The 19,849-nt window shown below is 36.8% G+C and overlaps 1 protein-coding gene across 3 annotated transcripts in view; it reads right to left on the minus strand.

The window, feature by feature from the left end:
• LOC120624794 (TNF receptor-associated factor 4) overlaps positions 1–19,849 on the minus strand; it is a 155,895-nt gene that overhangs the window by 38,069 nt on the left and 97,977 nt on the right. The window contains exon 1 of one of the 3 annotated variants that reach the window (XM_039891533.1): positions 2,965–3,224. The exons of the other annotated variants lie outside the window; for them this stretch is intronic. Within the exon in view, the coding sequence (XP_039747467.1) occupies positions 2,965–3,162 (198 nt within the window). The 5' untranslated portion in view covers positions 3,163–3,224. Of the gene's footprint in view, positions 1–2,964; positions 3,225–19,849 lie in introns of those variants that run through there. 3 annotated transcript variants of the gene reach the window in all.

The raw sequence follows: 19,849 nt of genomic DNA on the forward strand, positions 1-19,849 counted from the left end.
TTCTAATTCAGCCTACTTGTACGGCTCCTATAATTATGCATGTACTTTAATGGCCTGACCTTTGGCAACCCCGAAATTTTGCTACCTACAATCCTTCAAATTCATTACGTCATCTTCATTGGCATTTTCAGCCAATTTTTTCTAGGTGTCATAATCTTATCAAACGTAGGCCAAAATTGGAATTCTCGTGAAGTTAATCTCTGATTATAGTTTATAGACAATCAATATAATACCTTAAATCTGAACTCCAAACACCAAAACACCTCTCAATACGAAATTACAAGTGATTGGATACTTTTATGCCACCTTTAACTTCGCATCTTGCGCTGAATAAATTAGTCACATCTGCTCCCAAAATTTTACCATGAAAATATCGCGACTGCTCGGCCAAATGTTATAACTTATCACAAAGAAAAATTTAAAATACCGTCGTGTGCTATAAAACCGAAAAAGTCATTTAGAAATTGATGGCGTTCTTTTTACTTTTACGATTACAAATGAATTTTTATTGCACGTTTCTTAATTTTACTGTCAGTGGGAGCATGGCATACTTTGACATCTCGTAAGTCGTAACGCATAAAGTCTGTACGATCAACGTGTTTTATTATGCATTGCGAAATATATTTTTTTTAACATGGTCGTAAATAATGTGAAGTTAATTTTGAATCACGGATATAGGTAACATTAAAGAGTTTGGTTTCGAATACCCAACAATGTCACTCAAACTGGTTTTAGAAAATGGTTTTAGAAAAAGCTACAGAGTAGCAATTAAATTTGTAGTAGGTACACGATTATGCACGTTTAACTTAACTTGCTAGAACTAAAAAAATAAGGTAAATTTTTATTTGAATGAGAAAGATGACCATATTAAGTAAAGCAGCTTTGTAATCTGTGCTCTGTATGATTCCAGTAGCAAAGAAGATAGCTGTGAATAGTGATACTATGACAGAACGTTAAATTGCTCAACTGAGGGTGAACTGGAATCTGATAGGTGCCTGCCAAGGTTAGATTCGAAATAAATTTCTGTTCTTTCTCCTTTTTTTTGTCAGTGCCTTTTTATATCTGGATTAATTAATGTTGTCATGCATAATGAATGAATGATGGCGGTATTCTTAAAAGATAAAAATATTTTCCTCACAACTTTAGGTCTTAGTTTGAAAGTTCATAGCCAATATTCATTCAAAAGTTAATGATAAACACAAGGGTTATAAAAATCATTTCCGTTAGACATGATTAAGTGTTGCAAATACCTGAGTACAACTTTAGGCAATACAAATTAATTAACCATATCAAGCTTCCTTATTCGACGAGGAATGTTGGCGCATTTCAAAAGGGTTTAAATAAAATGCCAAGCGAAGCTCCGCAAAAAAAGTTTGCGAATAGCTAGAGAACTTAGGTACTACCTAACTAATTCCTTCAAATTGCTCAAAACAACCTACCCTACATGGTTGAAATTGAAAAAAATCAATTGCCGAATGCTGCACGAACTTTCCCGGTTGAAAATAGCGAAATGGAATATTTTCAAGGAATTTTTGGCCACTGTTACTCGAAATGTAAAAAATCTGAATATCTTTAGAAATTTTCCGGACCAACACTTCGAGTCACGATTTTAAATGTGTATTAGAAACCCTAATAACATAAAATCTCCTTTTTTTTGGCAGTCTGTACATTAAACAAGAACAAAAGTGCATTGCAACGCCAGAATAATCAGTAATCACTTAGGATGCACTTCGGATATTCATGAATTTATTAAACTTTACTCGAACTGACAATTCCATTTTATTGGCTATGCAATTGCAGTTAGGCCGCTCAAAGTTTCGCTCAAAATGTCATCAGAGTTAGAGCATTAAGCTGCATAGGTACGAGGTATTTGAAATTCACAAACAAATTGCGCAAGCGCAACTGTCGCTACACCCACATAGGTATTTAATACACATTTCAAAAAGGAAACTTCGATCACCAACTAATACGGGGCCTAAATAAGTTTGAAATACTTCTGCATTTAGAAAGGTATCTCAATGGTGAAAGTCATGTGCTATCTGGCTTTGCAAAAACTCGCATCTCTGTGCGGCCTTGTCAAGGTGAGTGCAAGGGGGACATAACGGTGCGGCGGCGCTGTACACCGGCAGCGCCCCCGCACCAACAAACTAAACAATGTTACAGCACCGGCAAGACACGCGTCCAACGACAACACGGACCGATACATACGCTGGACTTCCCAAACAAAAGCGTCAATACACTTTACACAACTCGTTAGTGCCGTTAAGTGCTTTCTACGTGGGAACCGAGACACGTATCGTTCATTTCCTTTCAGAAACCTACAGCTTAATAGCTGGCTAATATGGTGGTAGCCTTTTGGCATTTCGGACACGTATTTTAGTGTCTTTTATGGGAAACCAGTTACATCTAACTGTGCCATCTTGTAGGGATAAAGGTGGACTTTCAAATATTTTGTAAACACTGCCATTCAGTGTAAATTAAAAACGAAAACAATGGTCCAGCTGAATCGAGATGTTTATTGTGCCAATTTCATAAGATTATCCGTCCCTTACGCAATTGGAACTAAAGATATTGATGCACCTATTGTTCTTATGGTGTAACATAATTAAGTGGATCGCAACTGTCTACATTTGTGTGAGATATCGAAAGAAAATTCTTTAGACTCCAATAGCAGGCTAGGATCTAGATAGATAGTCAAAAAACCGGTTAACCGTCGATGTCTAACTCATTGGACACTTAGGTACTTAAAATACATTAGACGAAATTCAACTTACAAATGCAATGTAGTTACACATCAATGATTTCTGGAACTCGAATACGCGATGGGAAAACTTAAATGCTATTCGTTTAATCCAAAAACTAAAGTTACTTGTAAGTTAGTTTATTCATGCACAACGCGTTCCGGACCCTTTCCGATAAATGAAAAAGCTCAAGGGTCCTTCCCTAAGTTAAAGGGAGACTTACGATTTGACTGATCTCGGTGATAGGGATTGGCGAGATTGTTTTGTCGGAGCCTTGCGGGAGAGAAGAGGCGCTGGGGGTCGGAGACACCCCGGGGGAGCCCGGCTGGACATTGACCACGCTCTCCTTCGACGTGCGATTAGGAGACAACCTAGCCGGGAAGCTGAGGGTCTTCGTCCACTGCGACAGGCTGCGCACCATTTTGACTGTCCATAAGCACTACACGTTCACTGAACTCTCGATACGAGCGGCACGTGCGCTCGTCACGGCGGATGGCGGACGAATGCGATGCCATCAAAACTTACAGCCTGTGCAAGTTGCGACGTGTACAGTGCGTTCGAACCTGTGTGCGTGGAAAGTCCACATGTGTGCGTGTTGCACGGACTGGTATTGGGAGCTTGCTGCGGCCTGCGGGTCCGATGCTTTTGTTTATCGCCGGGGCGGTCACCTTACCGCTTCTAAATTGACCGCTTTTGTAAACTTTTGCACAAAATAAGTCCTTCAGTGAACGGTATTGCAGAAATTAGTTTTTAATTATAACATTTGGATTATTCATGCTCTATTTGGATTTTAGATTGAGATTGTTGACTTTTTTAACCTTTTAAAGTGTAACACTCTTTTGGAATTATTAATTTAACGACCATAAGGCTGTATTTTTTGCACTTACTGCTACATGTACAACCTCATTTTTATAATTTGTTCTATTCAAGCATAAATGGTGTTGGGCATAGTGAAACATAGACCAACGAGGATGTTTGGAACTAAATTTTCTCTATGCAATTTAATTTAATACATACAGCTAGAAAGATTCTGTTCTGATATCTTTGGGTGAAATTTGTTTTTTCGTGAGATACCCAGCCCTTAGTTTGGCTTCATTGAACGGACGTAGTTAGACGAAAAACCCATATCGGGGTCGTTTTAGACAATGTGACATAACTTTGTACCTGATACTTTTACAATGTTATTTGCACACATCAATTGATAACATTTTACTAATCCCAGAGTATGAAAAGACAAAGGATTGCGACGTTACGCGGTTTTTTTTTATAGTGACGGAGCAAGCATGGCCCACCTTATGGTAAGTAAACCCTGAGGCGCAGGAGTTAAGCATCATGTACCTGTAATTATTTTTAATGCCCTAAATGTTTTTTTTTTAATTCCAGTACAAGTTAGATTGCAATCTCACCTGGTTGTGTGTTGAATAAAAATTTGCAACCATCTTTGGTTGCCAATTTTTATAGTAGACGGGTAACCTGTTAGGGGCAATGATGAAATTAAGGACTGGGCAGACAGATTGGTGATTGCAGTAGATGATAGTAGTACGTTTCTGCCCGTCCACTAGTATATTCTCTAAGTCGCCTCGTACGAAACCCCCGGGAAGCAGAGGGGTGGTGACATGACGGCCGATTGGCGCAGTGGGCAGCGACCCTGCTTTTTGAGTCCAAGGCCGTGGGTTCGATTCCCACAACTGGAAAATGTTTGTGTATAGAACATGAATGCTGTTCAGTGTCTGGGTGTTTATATGTATATTATAAGTATTTATGTATATTATTCATAAAAATATTCATCAGTTATCTCAGTACCCATAACACAAGCTACGCTTACTTTGGGACTAGATGGCGGTTTGTGTGTTGTCGTGGTATATTTATTTATTCAACTGTATTCTGATCTGAGCCTCCAAACGAATACAATCACCTTAGTAGAACAGAGACAAACGAATGAATAGGACAAAAAGTATTGCACAAAAATGTCTTATTAAAGGTCCCCATTCAGGGGATCTATTATGGAACCCCCTTCGCGCATTCAGCGCAACCTTATATGCAATGATTCAAGAATTAGCAACGGTACATAAATGCAGAAAATAACTGCACGTGGCATTCCGAAGGGTGGCACCCTTCGATTTAACCAGACTTTGATGTGCCAGAGACGCAAAAAGTGCTTCACGTCGTGAATGTGAGGCTGACATTTTACTTTTCTTTATAATTCCCCGGCAAGGCCCCTGTTCCTGGCATTAAAAGCATTCAGAGCGTGTGCTGCGGGAATTATTGATTTAAAAAATATTTTTTGAAATGGCTACTATGGGTACTAGATAATATTCATAGGAACTATATTACTAAATATTGTCTCTCATTGGAGTGAGATTACGTAATTTTTTTTATCGATGAAATTTCATATTTTTGTTTTCGCTCAATCTGGGCCCTTGGAAATATGATGTAGTTTTTATATGTTTTTTTTTTGGGTGAATCAAACTTGATGGACTACTACAAAAATCAAATCTAAAAGTAGCGAGTTTGCTTTATATTTTCCCCCTTAATATTTTCACTGCGATATTTCGACGGAGTACCAATCTACTGTGAATTTTTTAATTAAAAATAGTTTCACAGATCGATTTCGGCCGCGGTGTTCAATCTTATTATAGTGCACATGACATGAGTGCGCAAACGCAGGTGCACTCTCTATTCCCTCACTCTCATAGTCCGATGGGACGGCAGATACGACACTACCGGAAAGAGATCAGGCGCAGGTACTATAGCATAACGTGCGAACCACGGGGGTGAATAACCGCTAATTTCCAAACCCCGGGCGAGTACTGAAATTTTTTTGATAGAAAAACAAAATGCAATTCATCGATTGGATTGAACCCAGGACCTCTTGACATGCTTACCACTAGACCAACGAAGCGGTTTGTTAACTTTTAATACGTTACTAGCTGACCCGTGCAATTTCGTGGCACCAAATCGGTTATTCCCGAAAAACAAGAATAAAATTACATTTTCTAAAAATGAATCCTAGCTAGATCGATTTATCGCCCCCGAAACCCCCTGTATACTAATTTTCATGAAAATCGTTGGAGCCGATTCCGAGATTCCAATTATATATAAGTATACAAGAATTGCTCGCTTAAAGATATAAAATAAGATAAACACGTCTGGTGTCCAATTTCGCGGTAACTTATTGAATCCAACTTGAAAAAGACCTGAGTGCCTTGTCATTGAATGGTGTGTGTTGACAGTGATCCCTATGACTCTGAAAGATGTTCGTTTTATCATAATGACGTTCTGTGTTAAGTTGGGAGTATTTCTACGTAATCAGATAAGAAAGGCATAGATCCGTAGAGAAACCCAGATAGCTCAAAGGGTTTAGAAGCTAAAGTAGCGAGGGGCGGAGCACACATCCCAGATGACTGTGAGACGCTGGGTTCCTAAGGTGCCGGAATAGCGACGTAGCACCGGAAAACGCAGCGTTGTCTCTCCACAATAAGTGGAGCAAAAATATCATTTTTTTTGTTTTTTGTTAAAAGCTCACAACTAAAAAAAAATATCGCGGTAACAGTTCTTGGGACATTTTATGGAATACCTAGGACTATGTATGAAAGAAGGCTTCGGGGTTCTACTAAGGTAAAGTAATGCCGAGTTTCGGAAGGATCTGTTTAGCTGCTGAGCCATGCATGGTTAACAAAAAACCTTCACACTCACTTTCCAATTTATCTATACTAATATTATAAAGAAGTAACGTTACTTTGTGACGTTGTAAGGGGTAATCTTCGGATCTACTGAACCGATTTTAAATATTATTTCACCAATAGAAAGCTACGTTATTGTGGAGTGTCATATGCTACATTTTAAAATGAAAACTTAAAATAACTTTGCATAGTAAGTCGTAGAACAAACGGTCGAACGAAAACTTTCCTTACGAACTCTGCCTTAACGATGAGAGATATATGATTGTTTATTAATGTCCAAACCTAAATTAATATTCTACATTAAATTATGTTTTAATGTAGATCTTTCTTTTATATAATGAAAACACACAAAAGAAAACAAAACAGATAGATAAAAATTTGTAAAAATGTTACGGTAGAATCTAACCTAACATAGACTAATAAAATAACTTCACAAAAAATAACCCAACCTAACGTTTTAAATAATTTCAACAAGGACACAAGGATGGCCGTTAATCACGGTTAGTGGTATTAATGTAGCAAAGAAAATGAAAAACAGCTCATTAGTATAAAAAGACGATAATCGTCAAACAGGTTTCTTGAACAAAGACCTGTCGCGGGTTCAAATCTCGAGTCCTGTTCCGACATGTCTAAAAATGTACAGGTATCGGTTATATTGTGGCTAACGATAAAAAATGTTATGGTACGTTTGATCTACTTAGTCATCATCCATCCCAACCCATTACCGGCCCATTACAGGGCACGGGTCGCCTCTCAGAATGATAAGGGCTTAGTCCACAACGCTGACCCAGTTCGGATTGGTGGACTCCACAAGCCGCTGAGAACATAATATTCTCGTGAGGAAACCTGCATGCCTGAGAGTTCTACATAATGTTCTCAAAGGTGGGTGGAGTCCACCAATCCGCACTGGGTCAGCGTGGTGGACCACGGCTTTAACCCCTTCTCATTGTGGGAGGAGACCCGAGCATAGTGGGTTGATGTAATTCAAATTCAATCCAAAATTCATTTATTTTAAGTAGGCCTAATTAATAAGCACTTTTGAAACGTCAAGTCAGTCTGTTTGTAGTGACTCTACTCTCTGTGGCAGATTCCACTGAGAAGAGCCGGCAGGAAACTCAGCAGATTGCACTTTTCCAACATCATTTTAAAGTTTAACAATCTTTAGAAATTTTCTGTTTTGTGAGAGATGAGAGCGGAGTGGCCTGCTTCCAAGCAGCCTTGTCGTTAAGGAATTCATCAATCGTGTAGTAACCACGATTTGGTTAATCTTGCTTTTAAAATTTACTTTTTATTTTTATTTAAATATTTATGCCTCAGAGTCAAAAAAGTAAATCTATCTATCTACTGTCCGTACAAAAATCTTAAACCCTTTTGAATTTGATTTGTACCTACCTACTTTAATTATAATCTATACTTTAGTAGTCATTTACTAAATACCTAAGTAAAATATGTATTTTTTAAAGAAGTAAAAGAACTGTTTTCTTTAGGTACCTTAATTATTATGGATTAAAACAGAACTCGTTAGTTAACGAATTAAGTTTCTTTAACTTAAAAAAATATTCATGAAAAACCCAAACAGGTTAGTCCGCCACTATCTTATTCTTAATTATCACTTACCACCAGGTAAAATTGCAGACAAGCGTTCATTTGTAATGAAAAAACAGCTACAGATCAACTAGTTTACATTGCTACTTGGAAAGCGACTCGTTAAATGGAAAACAGAAATTGATAGTAACAAAATTATTTCAGTGGTAAAGGAACATCGTGAGGAAATCTGCTTGCCCCTACATTCTCGAAGACGTGTGAAGCCCACCAATCCACTCTCGCTCAGTGTGGTGGGCTACAGCCAAAGGCCTTGTCATTGTGTGGAGACCCGTCAGCTGTAGTGAAACTGTAATGGGATGTATAACTTTAGGCAGAACGACTTTACATGAAAACGATTTAACCTAAGTTACAACTGTCGCAACTGACGCAAAAACGCCCGGGTGTTATAAGTTTAACGTGTCTTTGTGCTTGTGTGTGTCTGTCTGTAAAATCGTAGCGCCCAGACGGATGAACAGTTTTTTTTTTTTTGGTTTGGTGGTGATTTAGATTTTAGACCGTTAGACGGCAGTCGGCAGACGGCTTTCGCAGACGATATGCAGACATCTGCATATCGTCCACCTGAATAAAAAACTTCAATAGTTTGTAGCGTTATTTCATATCACCAAGCTACAAGCCAGGCCTGCATATTATTTCTAATAAGCTGTGGTAAAATGATCACTTTGCCCGGTGCGCACTTTATTCGCTTGTATGCGGGGAGCGAGGGACCCCGAAACAATGGCTGCGCAGGATTCGCTGCGTGTTTACTTCCGCTGCCACGTGCGCGCGCAGCTGGCTTGCGTACCGCCCGCGGCGCATGCGCGGAGTGCTCCGACTTCTTTCCGAGTGCTTTCGAGACTTAACTTTAAAGAACTTTACAGGGCAGGTTCTGGCCTCTGTTCTATAAGTCTTTCTACGCCCCTTGGACTTTTTGAAAATTTTATTGAGCGAGCTGTCTCCTCTCAAAATAAGGGTATTGGCCGTAGTCCACAACGATGGCCCTCGGGATGGATTGATAGAGATCTCACGTCCCTGAGAACATTATGAAGATGCAGGTCATGCAGGTTTGATCTCATGTTTTCCTTCACCGTTAAAGCATGTGATATTTAATTTTTTAGTCAATAAAGTTAGAGGTTATACCAAGTTTTTGGCTGGTGCAAGCCCCACTCCTTGTTCCCAAAACGAGTGATAGGTATGCGTTAGACATTTACTCTGTATACAAAAACATGAACCGAGATAAAACAACTCCAAAACCCCATTAATAGTTCCAATCCAATGCATAAAAACCGAAGTATCCTAACATCCTGTTCCCGCGAGCCATCAATACACGAGGGTCATTATTGCCCCACGCGCTGCACTCAGAACTCTCACAGACTACCCTTGTCTTTATAAATGTAAGTACAAGTCTGCATTGTTCGGTATCACCACAGTTTTAACAGCATACAGTTCTATCGAAAGCGTAGAGCAATGACTGCTTTAAGGCAAAATCACAGTTAGTATCAACATAGTCTTGGATTGCTTTTTTCAATAAGTAGAAATGTGCGATGTCGTGATCAAGGTCAAAGCTAGACAATATACATTATAACCAATAGCAAAGTTAAAAACTTTGCCGGCAGGTTAGTAGTAGTAATTTTTATCAAGTGTAGAATATAGAAAAGAATTTATAATAATGGGTAACAGAGGAATTACAACGTGTTGGTACCTTCTTAACACATGTGTTAAGAACTTAACCTTACATTTTATCAAAATAAATACATTCACTATAATTATATTGCCCCGTAAGCTCTTGCGCTTTTGATTTCATATCTTTCTAAAGTTTGAATTTTAAGCTAAGTTCGTTGTGTCTTCTTCTTAGACTAAGGCGCGTTTGGAACTCTTATAGCTTATCAATGGAGTTATCGCTATCATCTCTCATCGCTACCGTGTACATGTTTTGTTTTTAACGTACGCATCAGAAGTGCCATATAAAGGCCTATTTGAATAAAGAAATATTGGACTATTAATATTGGATACAGGCGTTATTTTGCGGAATTCCATGATATATTATGAAAATTAAGTTTAATTTGCTATAATCCGCGAAAGCAGGAGAATCTGTATGGTTTTTTTTTATAATAAGTTTAATTTTCATAATATATTAAGAGTTTAATAAGTAGGTACGTACCTACTTATTAAACTCTTACTCGCGACGTAAGTATATCAGTTTCCGAACTGTATACTCGCTAAACTGTGGTAATCAACTTCATGTATACTATATTGTTTAACATCACCAACGCATAAAAGTAGGCAAGAACTATAGATTTCTCTCAAGAGTACCCATTAATAAAATATGAGGGTTGAAGTGTTTGATTGACAGCACCCTTCGGCGTTCATGTTGGGGTTGGTTGGTTGGTATTTAATTAAAAGAGCTCATACATATTCATTGATAACATGCGGGCTGGTTGCAATAATATAACTATATTATCAACTAAATTGACCACTTTCTTTGTTGTCATTGAATTACATATAATGTGTTTCCTGCCACGTATAATTTGAATACCTTCAAGGCTAGAGTGAATAGGCTTTTTCTAGGCAAGCGTGCTCCAACCTAGACCTCATCATTGCTTTCTAACGGGCATGATTGTCGTCAAGCGCTGGCCTATCGTAAAAAAAAATTAAAAAAATTCAAAAGTTTACCACACGCACTGACAATGAAACTGACGCACTGACAAAGCCTACCTCTTTTTAAGTAAGAAAAATGGGGAATGGGTGAAAAATTCTTTAAGGCTCGCTTACATCTTGAACTGCATCGTCACTGTACCTACCGTAGGTGAAATTGCAGCTACGCGCTAATTTTTCATTGAACAAAAATAGATTAAAAAAAAAAACTAAGAAAGCTTTCTTTCCTCACACATTACACCTGATATTAATTACAATTAGCGGTGATAGCGCAATACGTAGGAGCTCGACTTCACTTTCGGGGGGCCGAGTTCGAATCCCAGCACGCACCTCGAACTTTTCTAAGTTATGTGCGTTTCAAGTAATTAGAAATATCGCTTGCTTCGACGGTGTAGGAAAAAGGAGAAGGTTCTCTCACGATGTTTTCCTACACCGTCGAAGCGATACATGCAGGTGCATGCCTGAGAGTTCTACATAATGTTCTCAAAGTTACGTGGAGTCCACCAATCCCCACTGGTACAGCGTGGTGGACTACGCTCTTAACCCCTTCTTATTGTAGGAGGAGACCTGTGTACTGGGCCGCTAATGAGTCTATATGATAATGATTAATTAGGAAGGTAAATATATATTAATCTAATTTTACTGTTTTTATTAAAATCAAATTATTAATTACAAAATGAATTTTATTTCATGGAATTAAAATTAATAATTACCATTATGGATATTTACCTTATTTTACTGTTTTTATTAAACTCAAATGATGAATTACCTAATTACATTTTTAATATGTAATTAAAATTATTAATTACCAAGTTAAATTGTTTTGTTTTTACCTAATTGGTATACTGAAATTTTTATGGGCTTTTAATTGATTGGCACCTTCAACACATGTTTTCTTTTAATTGTTACATGTTTTTCTCCAGATAAAATTGGTAGCTGGTAAGGAGCGTCTCTATATAAAAATTAAACAAGTACATAAAACATAATAGAGAATTTCTAATTTCGACGTTACACTTTATAAAATGTAGTTTAATTCTTATGCCTTTAATTCCAATGTAACAAAGTAAAGTTAAGGATGTTGTAAATGTCACATTGATAGATTTGCATCGTTCACGGTAATGAGGTGACCATTTCTTCGTAAAAAATGGGACTAATCACGTCTCGGTGACGTTTTTGTATGAGTATTTTATTATCATCAATAACCAATGTATATATGCTATACCTAAATACTGGTTATTAATCTTAACAGCTTGATTGGGAATCAAGAGTTATTATCGTAAAAACATTAAATCATATATATATTATTCTTCCCCATAATATTTTTTTTGAAACATGCAGTTATTAAAACTGATGGAATTATCTACACGTTACGATATGTTATATCTGACTGTTTCTAAGTAAGTACCTAAGCATACCTTTATTTTGTATCAAAATGCTAATATGAGTTATGACAGTCAAGTCAAATTCATCACTCTTGACGTGAATAAGGCTGTTCGATACCAAAGAAAATCGTAATTAAAAGCATTAACAAAAATTTAAGTCTCAGTCGATAACTGGCGATGGGACTGCATTGCTTTGCACAATCACCTAAACATCCTGGCGGTGTATATATTAACAAATCTACTTAAATAGTATAACTGTCCACACCGAGTAATATAATTACAGTAACCTATTTAATTCCTAACTATGTAACGGATCGAAAGATATATAGTGGCTTGCATTGCAGCGGGCCGATGATATAAAATGGAGAAAGTCTACACTATGACTTATCATCATCATCCCGACGGCCGATTGGCGCAGTGGGCAGCGACCCTGCTTTCTGAGCCCAAGGCCGTGGGATCGATTCCCACTACTGGAAAATGTTTGTGTGATGAGTATGAATATTTTTCAGTGTCTGGGTGTTTATATGTATATTCTAAGTATTTATGTATATTATTTATAAAAATATTCATCAGTTATCTTAGTACCAATAACACAAGCTACGCTTACTTTGCGGCTAGATAGCGATGTGTGTAGTAGTAGATAGTAGTTGTCGTAGTATATTTATTTATTATGTATTTATTTATTTATCCCATTACCAGCCCACTACAGGGCACGGGTTTCCTCCAAGGGATTAAGGCTTTAGGCTTAAGATTGGTGGACTCCACCAACCTTTGAGAACATTATCGAGAACTCTTACGCTGTTTTCTTTCACTCTTCGTCGTTCAACTGATAGTTTAGTTTCTTAAAACGCACATAACTTAGAAAGTAACAGGTGCGTGCTGGGATTTGAACTCGGCCGCCAGAGAGTGAAGTCGAAGTCCCACTGGGCTATCACCGCGCCAGTACGAATAATAAAAACTTTTTAGGCTTTTCCAACTCGTACAATGCGTACCCTTCTATTTTTTATAACTCGTACAGGATTTTTTCCATTTTATATCATTTGTACGCGTAGTTCATATCACTTTGTTTAATGTGCAAACCCGGAATGCACGCAAACACCACGTGGTCACCCTACACCACTAAAGCGACAAGCATGGGGTGCTATTATTCAAAATGGCTGTAATACTTGTATGAAATTAGTCTCCCGTCAATCTCGCTGACTCGGCACTATATCGGGACGCCATAAATAATTTCCCTACGCCATAAAACGCTCCCGTTTGTTACGTTAAAATTAACATGTTAAAAGCTAATTACACGTGAGCCTTTGTTAAAGTGCGCCGAGGATTGGGGGAAGCTTTTTTTGTTCAACAAAAGGTACTTTAAACAGTGGGTTATTAGTAATTACCGTCAAGGGAAGTAGGTTTCGGCTTAGTATGAAGGGATGGGTGATTAGAACAATATTTCAGTGGTCGTCAGTTTTATGCCTCATAACGGAATTCCTATTTATTCGATAGAATTTAAGTTACAGTGTGCAGTTATCGTCGTAGTAACTTAGTTTTTTTTTAATCAACTACAAGTTAGCTCTTGGCTGTAATCTCAACTGGTGGTAAGTGATGATGCAGTCGAAGGTGGTAGCGGACTAACCTGTTAGGGAGTATAGTAGTTATACCCCAAATAGGTTTATAGGCGACATTGCACCGGAACACTAGATTGCTTAGCGGCACGTCTGTGTCGGTAGGGTGGTAACTAGCAGACCAGACAAAATTCAGAAATAATAAATTTCCAAAGTGCCTATGCCAGGTACGGAACCCGGGACCTCCTACTTTTATTAATTCACAGCGCTCACCGTTGCCTAAGGGAGGTCGTCAAAAACTACTTATCCGCAATAAAAATTACAATAGTAAATTATTAAAACTGACACAACTATTCCACATGACGATAATCTGGTGAAAGCTGAAATCAAAATGCACCTTGCTCACGAGATTACCGCCATTTTGAGTGTTGTGCCTTTTATCGGTCAATGGTCTTCTCGCGAAAAGCTTGGACAAACATCTTAAGAAGCTTCCGCTTGGCCGTTGGATCGAAGGTCGTATACAGAAGGGCATTCTTGAAACAGCGCATATTGTGAGGCGTTTCCTCACTCTGTAGCTCTAACCGCCGCCGGTTGCTTGGGTACTCAAAGCCCCGCAAGCAGAAGAGTGGATTTTTTTAAATAAATTTTTAATAGTGTTTTTTTTTTATTTATATACCTACTCATTGTTGACAATACTAAGATCATTCATAAGAGATGTTGTTAAAACAAATAATTGCCTGCTTTTATTAATAAATTTAAATTATGAAAATTAAGCTTAATTTGCTATGCTCTGCGAACAGCAGGAGAATCTGTATGATCTGTACAATGTTTGACCCAAACATTGCAAAGTCAACATCTAAAGATGCTCCGGTTTCGGAGCGAAACGTGCGTAGAGGGTACATTGAGGGATTGAAGAAATTATAAATTACACCATACAGTTTCTCCTGCTGTTCGTGGTGTAAATTAAGCTTAATTTTCATAATATATTATGGATTTCCGCAAAGTAACGCCTGCTTCTATCCATAAATATAAAAATACTTGTCCAATATACAATTGCTATTAATAGTATTTCCGAAAGTAACAACACAGTTTTAACAAAAGCTTTCCAAAAAGCAATTACCAAACCAAACAATTCCCACCATTAATTTGGGTGTTCCCATAAAAGTTCTATTGTTTTCCCAAATTTATTGACTGATATTTTACCCACACCCTTTGACATTATTAGCGATAACACTGTACGTAGAAACAACTGCCATATTGCGATAAACTTACCAGCTATTTTCCTATGAAACGAAATTAATTATCACCTAGATAAAGTAACAAAGGATATAAAAGTAAAGCATAGAAAAATGAATTTTATACGAATGACAAAAGGATATACATTTCAATGAAACGAGTAGACTACCCTTTAAAAGTGTGTTTATATGTGAATTTTTACACGTGCGATATCCAAATATATACGTGAATGGAGAATTCGTACCTTAATCATACCGTAATAGCTTTTATGCTCTCCATTACTACAAAAGCAATTAAAATTGTTTCCTACTGTTGTCTTATTGATATTTTGCGTGTGCAGGAAACTATTTTAACCCTCGTGAGGGCATTTGAATGATCACATAAAATGTATAGTCATAGATTTTTGTTTTAAACCTCACGACTTATAAACTTCGCGGTGGTCTGGAGGAGATAACGAGGTTCTGAAGAAATACTTATAACCAGATTGAAGATGGTAATATGGCATTTGACAAGCCCGAGACTTGGAAAACAAGTTGAGCCGTGGTACAATTACTACTTGTGTACCAACTTGTGACAACTACCCTCCCGAATTGGAGCAGTATGGTGGGCCAATGCCTTGACTCCCTCTGTACCATGTGACGAGGTATATAATAATAATAAATATACTACGACAATACACACATCGCCACCTAGCCCCAAAGTAAGCGTAGCTTGTGTTATGGGTACTAAGATGACTGATGAATATTTTAATGAATTATATATACATAAATACTTAGAAAATACATATAAACACCCAGACACTGAAAAACACTTAATGCTCATCACACAAACATTTTCCAGTTGTGGGAATCGAACCCACGGCCTTGGACTCAGAAAGCAGGGTCGCTGCCCACTGCGCCAGTCGGCCGTCAAATCATTCCATATAGTCAATATATCCATCATTGATACGTTAATAGGCTGACGATTAGAATAATGAATACAGCTTTTTGTAGACGGTAATAATGGCATTTATGGGTGTTTCAATAATTTTAAAGTATTTAGAACTAAGATTCAAAAATAGGTGAAACGAGCAAGCGAGCGAGCGAAAGTGCCAATTCGCATTTTTATTTCGAAGAATTGGAAACTAACCTTGGACAGGGTCCTTATTTATAGCAACACTAGGTATTACCCGCGGCCTCGCTCGCGCGTTAATTTGAAAAAAATTGCCAGGAGACGTGATTTTGAATGAGCTACATGGGCTACTTTTTATACCGGAAAAATGCAAGCAAGCGAGTAAGCGCGAGCGTTAGCGTAAGCGTGAGAGTACCTGTGCATATTTCCTTTATAAAAAGTGCTTATATCACTTTCCGGGTCATACACTATATAGAGATAGTGTATGACCCGGAAAGTGCAAAAATTGACATCAATCCGTTGCTCTGTCGCTGCGTTATTGATGGACAAACAAACTGTAGCATTTATAATATAAGTATGGATATGAATCGAGCAAACGAAAGTGCCAGTTCGCATTGCCGAAGCAGCACGCCACCTGACAATTCATATGGACCCATGGTGCAGTACAGTATTCTGCTCTAGTACTTAGCACATAAAACATAATTACTTCAATAACTCTTATTTATTTCTCCGGTTAAGTTTAGTAGTTATGAATGAACGTATCGATTCCCACTTTTAAAGTAGGCCGTTCTATAACCATGTGCAAACCCCATGCCATTAGCTAAACAATGGCGGCGGAACAACGCCATATGTGTCACGGAGAAAAAAATAAAAATAGATTTGCCGAGTGACCCCGCCTCCACATGGTGCAGGCATCAATCTTAAGGGCTTTTACGACACGTGAATAAATATTTTAAGTATTGTTTCTCAGTTTATACTTTATGGTGCGACATCCTTAGCGGTTTAAAAAAAGTTACAAACTGGAAAGGGTCATTTTGCTTCAAATAAAAAATGACTTTAAAATAAACGGCTCATAAAATTTTGGAAGCGCTTCTAATCAAAAGGTTTTGAAATTCGAACGATCACGAAAACAGATTGTTTAGTTCGAAAATTAAAATGGATTAAAATATTATTAATTTACGAATACTTAAATTTAGAAACGCTGCCTCACTTTATTATTTTTTTAATTAAAAATATCATCTTAGAAAAAGCTCATACGTCATCCCGTCTTATAGAGTTTACAGGTGACAGGAAGGCTTGCATTTGGTACACACTTTTGGTACACATTATTTGTGGCATCTTCTTACTCAACTAATTTAATAGTATGCAAAAACTCCAATAAAACCGTAATTTTATTCGTATTTATATCTGTATAATAGTAAAGTATAATTAAATAATATTATTTATATATTACAAACATTAATAAATTGGTAGGTACGTAATTATTTATTAATGAATGAACAATTCGATAATAGGAAAAGTCGTGAGCACGTGACACGCATGTATTCTGAATAGGTTATTTAACAATGAAGTGACCTCATTGGCGCCATTTTATTTTTTGATTGTCTCTGGTATAATGGCATACGTGGTCACGGCATATGTTACGTGACAAATTTCAAGATTTGCCGATTTATACCCGATTGTGAAGAGTGAAATTAAGCCTTTACCAATTCATTTTATCTGCTATTTAATACCAGAATTTCTCAATATTTAAAAATACCATGACAATAAGTAGCTTTTTAACTGACTGTTATTTAGTAAAGATTGTGGGACGTGTTAATACCTCTGTTTAGATCAACCTGATTGAGTACCATTTAATATTAGTTAATGAATGAATAAACATTTAGTATTTTAGTTTTCCCCCTCAAGTTAACCGCTCCTCATTTTGGCAACTGATAGTGGCCGGTAATGGGTTGCTATGATGATGATGATGATGATGATGATGATGATGATTTCAGTTTTTCCTTTATTAATAGGATAAAAACTTTATGTCTCTCTGTCCGCCAGTACCTTAGAATGTTGATGTTGAATTGGTGAGTGTCAGTGAGAAAGTTTAAGTGCTTTAATAGGCAATATTTTGTTAACCAAGTATAGGTTAAAGTAGTCGGTAAATAGCATGTGTTATTGGGAAAAAAATCAGTTTTCTAGCTTTATTGACCAAATTTACAGGGCGTCCGAAATGCCCTTAAGACTTTGAGAAAAACTAAAAAAGGTACAGGTGTGCTGAACTGGGCGAAAGACTGCCATGTTCGCCGATAAATTTCATTACAGTTTACAATATGAATGAATTAATGAATACACTTCCACTGAACACCACAGAAAAAAAATGTGACAGAAAACCAGAATAGTAAAATAGAGCAATTTGAATAGAGGATACTATTTTTTTTTTTTCGACAAGACACACATCGCTATCTAGCCCCAAAGTAAGCGTAGCTTGTGTTATGGGTACTAGGATTGCTGATGAATATTTTTATGAATATAATACACATAAATACTTAAAATATACATATAAACACCCAGACACTGAAAAACATTCATGTTCATCACACAACCATCTTTCCAGTTGTGGGAATCGAACCCACGGCCTTGGACGCGGAAAGCAGGGTCACTGCCCACTGCGCCACTCGGCTGTCATGTCATTTGGCGGCCCTATCACTAGATTGCAGGTGCGACTTATAAATACTTAAGGGTAGGCTTTTTATAAGTCTAACGTTGCCTATCCTTAAGTACTATACCCTGTGCATACCCTCTATGCACGCTACTGCTATATAGCGATCTCTTCCATGGCGTAAAAAAACATACCTCCAACAAACACAGCTAAACTATCTATTTACAAAACAAAATGTACAAAAATACGAACATTTCATTTAATAACAACACTACGGCGTAATAATAAATGGGAATACCTACACATATTTACGTTAATGATCATCAGAACGCCTCAAGACGGAACAACAATCAAATTCGGAGCATCGATTAATAACTCCACTGTCACTCCGGTAACACATTATCGGCCGTTATGACGATTTGTTATGTTTGTATGGTACCCCTAACGTGCAGTTAGAGTAACCATCAAGGACGTAATATATACTTTACGTCCTTGATGGTTAAAAAACATATCACAGATAAAAGCGTGTGCGTGTAATACCTTTACGCGCGATTGAATTAAGTTTTATTATTATTAACTGATGACGGAGTCCGCCATTTCATTTAATATTCACTATTTAATTTTATATTCTATTTAAAATTCATTAATTAACAATTTCACATTTTATAAATATTTTCATTTGTTAAATAGAATAATTGAGAGTAGAAAATTTAAGGTTAGATCAGCCCATGTCAATATAATCTTGTCATTGAATATTAATAATAATAATAATATAATAATAAAATTTTATTTTAGGCATAGCCCATATACAGTGCACTTAACAGTTTTTAAAAATAACATAAAATGAAGCACAAATTAAATTAACAATAATAATAATAATAAAAATAATTAAAATTAAAATTAAAATATAATATATATATATTTTTAATATTATAGAACGTCGCTATCGTCAGAAAATTTATTAATAATTTATTTTTTATAGAAGTAATAAATAAAAAGTATATTTAGAGATTTTCAAAAACCTTTGCGATTCATTTTTTATTTGAACTGTTGAATTTTTATCCACTTTACTATTCACATTGATCCGTTTAACAAAGGCTTTATTTTTTAATCCCTGGGTAGAAAATGTAAGGAATATCCATCTCTGTAAGTAAAGAAGACATAAAATCTACGACTGAAACAAACTTCCGCTGTATGCTGTATATCTTTTTGAGGTAAATATGGAAAAATCAGCAAGCAGTTTATCAAAATTGGTAGCAGTGTAATATAAAAAACATGATTGTATTGCACCCTTTTAGCATTTCAATATAAATAATTCTGTATTAAATTTCAAATGTAAAAAATATTTGCACACTATTTAATTCATCATGATCATATCAACCCATTACCGGGTCACTACAGGGCATGGGTCTCCTACCATAAAGAGAAGGGGTTAAGGCCGTAGTCCACCACGCTGACCCAGTGCGGATTGGAGGACTCC

Source organism: Pararge aegeria, chromosome 6 (assembly GCF_905163445.1).
Source record: "Pararge aegeria chromosome 6, ilParAegt1.1, whole genome shotgun sequence".
Classification (NCBI taxonomy): domain Eukaryota; kingdom Metazoa; phylum Arthropoda; class Insecta; order Lepidoptera; family Nymphalidae; genus Pararge; species Pararge aegeria.